The sequence below is a fragment of the Corvus hawaiiensis genome, chromosome 1, assembly GCF_020740725.1.
Source record: "Corvus hawaiiensis isolate bCorHaw1 chromosome 1, bCorHaw1.pri.cur, whole genome shotgun sequence".
NCBI classification, from domain to species: domain Eukaryota; kingdom Metazoa; phylum Chordata; class Aves; order Passeriformes; family Corvidae; genus Corvus; species Corvus hawaiiensis.
Window position 1 is genome coordinate 95,825,784 of NC_063213.1, and position 6,717 is coordinate 95,832,500.

At 65.4% G+C, this 6,717-nt stretch overlaps 1 protein-coding gene across 1 annotated transcript; it reads left to right on the forward strand.

Moving 5' to 3' along the window:
- Nucleotides 1–255: 255 nt before the first annotated feature.
- P3H4 (prolyl 3-hydroxylase family member 4 (inactive)) lies at nt 256–4,402 on the forward strand. The gene is made up of 8 exons (XM_048317091.1): nt 256–793; nt 2,147–2,296; nt 2,418–2,589; nt 2,661–2,789; nt 2,893–3,038; nt 3,120–3,203; nt 3,384–3,525; nt 3,616–4,402. The coding sequence occupies exons 1-8, from the start codon at nt 287–289 to the stop codon at nt 3,624–3,626; spliced, it is 1,341 nt and encodes a 446-aa protein (XP_048173048.1). The 5' UTR covers nt 256–286; the 3' UTR covers nt 3,627–4,402.
- Nucleotides 4,403–6,717: the final 2,315 nt, after the last annotated feature.

Sequence of the window (6,717 nt, forward strand, 5' to 3'; positions counted from 1 at the left end):
CCAGCGGCGGGGACACCTCCGGGCACCGCCGGCCCGGAGGGGCCCGCCCGCGCACGGTGCCACTGAAAGAACTCACACAGTGGTGCGCAGCGCCGGGCACCCCCCGAGCGCCCCGCGCAGCCCCTGCGCGCACCCCGCGGGGCCGGCGGAGCCGCACTAAGACCCTGCGCGCCCGCCACGCACCGCCCACCCCGCCGCCCGCCCCCTGCGCGGGGCCCGGCGTGGAGCGCTGCGCGGGGCGGTGCGGGGACGCTGCGCGGTTCGCGGGCAGTGCGCGGCAGCGGGGATGGGCGGCGCGGTGCCGGTGCCGGTACCGGGTCCACTGCCGGCGCTGCTGCTGGCGGTGCTGGCGGCGGGGCTGTGCGCGGCGCAGTACGAGCAGTACAGCGTGCGCGGGTTCCCCGCGGCCGCGCTGGAGCCGCTGCAGCGCGCCTACGCGCGGGCGCTGGAGCAGTACGCGGATGCGCAATGGGCGGAGAGCGCTCAGGGGCTGGAGGCCAGTCTGCGGCTCCACAGGCTGCTGCGGGACAGCGAGGCGCATTGCCACCGCCGCTGCGCCGGGGAGCCCCCGGCGGGAGAGGATCCGGCCGAGGAGCCCCGCGGGGAGCGGGACCCCGCGTGGGAGTGGGAGCGGGAGCTGCGGCTCTTCGAGCGGCTGCTGCTCCGCGCCGGCTGCCTGCGCGCCTGCAAGCGTGAGCTGCCCGTGTTCCAGCTGCGCTACCCCCCCGCGCAGACCCTGCGCGACTTCCAGCGCCGCCAGCCCTACCAGTACCTGCACTACGCGCTCTTCAAGGTGAGGCGATGCAAATGGCAGGGGGCAGGAGGGGGGGGGTCCTGCTCCTCTATCCTGCACCACTCTGACCTTTCCCCTGCATCCTGCACCCCTCCACTCTGCCCCCGATTGGGCACACCCCTTCCCGTGTCTCATCCTGTGCCCCTCATCCTAGACCTCCTCTTCAACACCCCCATCCTGCATCCCCATCCTGTGCCCCATCCTACACTGTCAGCCTGCGCCCTCTGAACCCCACTCCCCTCTATCCCTGCGCCCCCTGAACCCTGCTCCCCCCATCCTGCACCCTGCTGTCAGGTGCTTCCCCTTTCCTTCCCTCCCCATCTGGCATTCCCCACCAGCTCCTCCATCCTGCCCCTGAGCCGTGGCACGTCAGCATCATCTGGGACACATCAGGCAGAACGTGAGGGGTGTACCCATGACTGGGGAGCCCCTGTGGTTGTGTCTCTCTACCCCACCTTGTGTTGCCCTGGTCCTCCAAGGTCTCCTTGAGCAGGCAGAGCATTGCCTGGGGAGAGGGCACAGGGGCTGTCCCAGCTGAGGGGCCTGAGCTGGAGGGTCCAGTGCCTCTGTCATTGTGATGGGACACGTGTCTGGATGCTCCATCAGGAAGAAGGACTTGCTCAGCTTCATAGTGCGGACATGGAGGGAGGTTTTGTGGAGGGAGGTTTTGTGGAGGGAGGTTTCATAAGGCATCCCCCTGGGGTGCCCATGTGTTGGCCAGAGTGTCTCTGGCAGGGGACAGTCCCCTGGTCAGAGTCCTGGTCCCTGGCTGCCTGCCACTGTGGGTGCTGTTTTAGCGCTCAGTGCTGCAGCCCCACTCACCTGGCAGCAGCGAGGGACAGCCTGGCTTCATCCTTAATGCATTTTCCTCTTGCTGCTCTGGCCCAAACCCATTTCGTGGATGGGTCATCCAAACCACCCCCCTCCCTGCTGTCTCACTCCCCTGAAGCTTCAACCTGAGAGCCCATAAAGCAGCAGGGGTGGCTGGCCAGGTTTGGTGGCAGTGCTGGAGAAGAGGGGATGTGTGGGTCAAACCCACACCATGTGGATCCACCTCACACCACATGGATCACTCTTGGTTGGATGTGGGGGCCCATGAGGGGCCGAGCTGTCCCTGCGCCCACATGGGCACAGATGGGGAGGTTGGTGTGGCTGGAGTTACCTGCAATGTCCCTGTTCCGAGATCCTGTCTGTTCATCGCTGCCAGCAGACAGTTGTGCACTGTGGGTTCAGGGCTGCTCCTCACAAGGATCACTCCTCTGTCCTGCAGCCCAGGGGTCTGCCTGAGTGCTGAGGCCCCCTTGGCTGCAGCGTTGGCTCAGGTCTCTGCATCAGCTCCTCCTCCCTCCACAGTCAAATAAGATCGAGAAAGCTGTGTCTGCTGCCCACACCTTCCTGCAAAAGAACCCCAAGCATGAGATGACCTTGAGGTACCTGAACTACTACAGGACGATGCTGGATGTGGATGAATACCTGGTCGACCTGGAAGCTCAGCCCTATGAGGTAAGGAGGGGATGGGGATGGGGCTGGGGCAGGAGAGAAGCTCCCCAGGGCTTGGAGCACACCTGGTCCTGCCAAACCCCGAGGGAAGCGGCTCTCCTCACTAAGCAGTGGTCCTCGGCAGCCGATATTCGTGCGGTCAGTGAAGCTGTACAACAACGGGGATTTCCGGAGCAGCGCAGCCGACATGGAGCAGGCACTGGCCGAGTACTACAAGGCGTACGAGGACTGTCTGGCTGGCTGTGAGGGCGCCTACGAGCTTCAGGAGTTCAAGGACTTCTACCCCGCCATCGCAGGTAGTGGAGGGCTGGGGGACGGCAGACTTGGGGAGGTGATCAGGGGTGCAGCACCTGACATCTCCCCCCAGACCATTTTGTGAGCGTGCTGCAATGCAAGGTGGACTGCGAGACCGAGCTCACTCCCAACGTGGGTGGCTACTTTGTGGAGAAGTTTGTGGCCACCATGTACCACTACCTGCAGTTCGCTTACTACAAGCGTGAGTGCCAGCGGGAGCAGGGGACTGTGCCCCGGGGCACCCGGGGTGCTGTGGGCCCCGGGAGGGATGTCACCCCTGTGTCACCTGGCGCTGCTCCCCGCAGTGAACGATGTGCAGGACGCGGTGCGCAGCGTCTCCAGCTACATGCTCTTCGACCCGGGGGACACCGTGATGCAGCAGAACCTGGTCTACTACCGCTTCCACCGCGAGCGGTGGCGCCTGCGGGAGGAGGACTTCGAGCCACGGCCGGTGAGGACCCCCCAGCCCCCCGTCCTTTGGCTCTGTGCTGACCGGCACCTGACACAGCCGCTCTCCCCCCGCCGTGCCCAGGAAGCCGTGCGGTACCACAACCAGACGGCCGCCCAGAAGGAGATGCTGGAATTCGCCCGGCAGTACCTGCAGGATGATGACGAGGTACCTGATGGCCCCGATGGGTGCTTAAGGGGGTGCTTATGGGGGTGCTGGGTGGTGTGTGTGGGTGCTGCAGGGACCTTCCTCAGGTGGGGGGGTCTGACCCCTCAAACCAGCCCTGGAGCAGAGACTGCGGATGAGGCCACTGAGCCCCCCTGCCTCCTCCTGCCCTCCGTGCTGCAGATGGAGGTGGATGGCGGTGAGGGCCCACAGGTGCTGGACCTGCCCTCTGATGGCGAGTTCGAGGGCGAAGGTGACTACGAGGAGGGATTCTTCGCAGAGTGGTGGCAGGAGCCCAAGACCAAAGGAGACAAAGATGACCAAGGTTCTTGATAGCAGGGCTGGGGGCCGTGCTGTAGGGTGGGGGGGTCTGCTGCCCACATCCCTGGTGCCACCAAACTCTCCTTGTTTGCAGAGATCCTGTGATGAGCCAGGTGAAGGGGCACCCGGCACCAACTGAGCTGGATGGTGGTGGCTCTGTGATGCCATCTCGGGAATGTCGGGCTTTGGGCTCCTCCCAGCCACTGGTAGAAAGACTCGTGGGGAAGGGCCGATCCTGCCTAGCATGCTGCAGCAGGGCTGCCTTTGCCACCTGGATGTCTGCTGCCCTGGCACAGCCCACTTCCCATCAGTGGAACACCAGCAGCCCCGAACTTCCCTGCCTGCCCAGGAGCTTCCCCTGGGCCACCCCTGCCCCCAATACCCCAGGAGCCCTGACCAGCAGTGATGCCCCACAGCACTGGGGTTTTTTGTGTCCGTCAGCTGCTCCCCAGGATCTGTGGACGATGCATCAGGATCAACCTCTGTGTTGTCTTGAGGGGCTTAGGGGGCTGCCCCTACTCTGGGAGCAATGCACGGTGCTGCTGGAGCTGGTCCTGCCCCTTCCCCGAGGCTCCTTGAGGGTCCTGCTCCTGTTCCTCCGGCCTCCCAGGCAATCTGCCAGCTCCCATAGCCCAGGTCCCCTTGGACTCCTCGGCCTGGTGCTACAGGGGGCTCCCGGTGTGCCACGTCCGTGTGTCACCACAGGGCTGCAGCCCGGTGAGGCTGTGGTGCCCGTGCCCTGCCTGTGCCTTGAATTTTTGCCTCACCAGCCCTCTCTAGCCTTAAGCTCCGTTAATTTAAGATTTCCCCTCTTGCACAGTTGCTCTTTTTATATATTTACTGGTGCTGAACTTTGAATAAAATCCAGACTGGTCTTTTCATGGCTGGCTCCACCTTCCATGTGCTGCCACCATGGGATCCAGAATCTCAGGGTGGGAGAGGCCCTGCTGTGGGAGAGGAAGGAATGAGTTTGAGCCTGGATGTCCCCACAGGTGACCTGGGGGGAACTTGTGGGGCTGGGGACCCATGGAGGCCATGAGAGCAGCCAGGCTCCTGTGAGGCTGTGGGTTCCCTGAGGGGGCCACAAGCACACTGGGAGCCTTATGGGGATCCGTGACCCCCCGATTGTGCAGGGGAGGCTGTCAGGTGGGGTAGGGAGCTGCAGGGGGCTAGAGGGCAGTGTGTCCTACCCCGTATGGGTCTGTGGGGTGTGATATACATGACCTGATGGGTGTTTTGGAGGTGCATCGCTGTGACAGTGCTCCTTGCGGGTGCATCATCCTGCTCCAGGATCAGAGGGTGCAGCCTGCATCTCCCGATGAAGGTGGGGGGTGTCAGGGTGGGATGACCGCCCTCCTGCCTGCATCAGGGCGTTTTGGGGCCCACTGGGGGTCGCCGTTGGTGCTGACAAGCCTGTGCCAGTCCTAGGCACGAGGCGTCGGGCAGCGTGTGGCCGCTCGCTCCTCCCTGCCGTGCTCCCGCTCGGCTTGGAAATTGGCTGTGAGGACTGAAACTGAGAGGCTGAATCACAGCGTTGGCCCCGGGGGAGGGAAGGGATGGGAATGGAAGGAAGGGGGTGGCAAGAGGCTGCCAGCACCCCACCCTGTCCTGCCTGGAGCCCCTATTCACCGGGGCTTTTCCAGCTTTGCAGGGCACTGGGCGGAGGGCAGGGGCTGAGCCCCCAGACCCGTGGGCAAAGCTCAGGGCTTGGGGAAGCAGTACTGGGAGGGAGCACCCACTGCACCCCTGCACCGAGGCAGGGCTGTCCTATCACTTGGGAGGAGTGGGGTTTGTCACCGATGGGTCACAGCCACCTCGGGTGGGAGCGCCAGCCTGGTGGGGTGTGGCCAGCGGCACTCGCGCAAGGATGAGCGGGAAGCACTCAGCCCAGCGCTGGCACCGCAGACCAGAGGACAAAGGCCTACGGATCTTCCCAACAGCTGGGCGAGGGTGGCACTGGGCCGACGGGGCCTCCGCCCTGCTCTGACACACACCTGGGCACCGTGTCCCCTTCCCAGCCCCACATTCACGTGGAGAAGACGGCTCCTTGCTCCCACTTACCTACTGGCACCAGGCAAAGCCCCTTGCAGCCGTGAGCTGGGGTGCCCGGGGTCGCTTCCTGCTCCCACCTGCAGCCACTGAATGTGCAGGTGCTGGCTGCATCCATCACTCCTGGGAGTGCCGGGCAGGAGCAGCAGCTCTGGGAGCGGTGGTGTGACTCCAGCAGGGGCTGTGACCATGAGCATGGCCACCATCCTGTCCCCCAGGACGCGCAGAGTCGAGCTGCGGGGCAGTGCCAGGGGTGCAGAGATGGGATGCAGAGTGACTGATTAGGGGCATGGAGATGGGATGCAGGGGGACGCAGGGGCAAGGCTGCAGGAAGCGATGGGTTACACGGTGAAGGCATCATTGCGCTTCCCTGACACCCTCGACCTTGACCAAGAGGGAGCATGAATGAGATTTCTGGCTGACACCTCAGCTGCGCTGTGCCCTGCCCTGCCATGTCCTGCCGTGCTGTGCCGTGTGCCCATTTCCTTGTGCCGGGAGCTCTCTCGCTGTGCTCCGGATCTCCCGCTCAGCGCTCAGCGATGAATTCCCTTTTTCTTGCCGGGGCGTTGGAAGCTCTGTCTCTCACCTCCCTCCGGAGCTGAGAATCCCCGCCTGGCAGCGCTCACAGCCAGACGTGGCAGGGGACCGTACAGGCAGCGGGGGTGCAGGATACTCCCTCCTTATCCTCACCCGGGGTCGAATCCTCCTACTCCCCACACCTGGGGGTCCCGAGGTGGGCTGGAACCTATCCAATGGATGACTCGGCCACTGGATGACGGCGGCTTCGCCCGGAACGCGGCGGCAGCACCCGGCTGGACCGGTCCGGCGGGACCGGTGTGACGCAGCGCCGGCAGCCCCGAGCCCTTCCCGAACGCCTCTTCCTGCCGCCCCCGCGCTCCAGCCCCGGGGGTCCCCGCACGGCCCGGGGGTCCCCGCACGGCCCGGGGGGGTCCCCGCGCCCCCGGCCCTGCCCAGGGGCGGGTCCCGGCCCCGCCCCAGCCCCACCTGGCCACGCCCACTGACGTCACCCAGGTGGTCCCCTCGTTGCCGCGCCCTTCCTCTCCCGCCGCCGCGCCCCGCGCGCCCCGCCCCGCTGTCCAATCAGCTGCGGGAGGGGGGCGGGGCGGCCGCGCCCCCGCCAATGGGG

Coding starts and splice junctions, on each gene's coding strand:
- P3H4 (XM_048317091.1), top strand. CDS start 287: ATGGGCGGCGCGGTGCCGGTGCCGGTACCGGGTCCACTGCCGGCGCTG. Junction 2,297..2,417: donor TGGAAGCTCAGCCCTATGAG/GTAAGGAGGGGA, acceptor GGTCCTCGGCAG/CCGATATTCGTGCGGTCAGT. Junction 2,790..2,892: donor GCAGTTCGCTTACTACAAGC/GTGAGTGCCAGC, acceptor TGCTCCCCGCAG/TGAACGATGTGCAGGACGCG.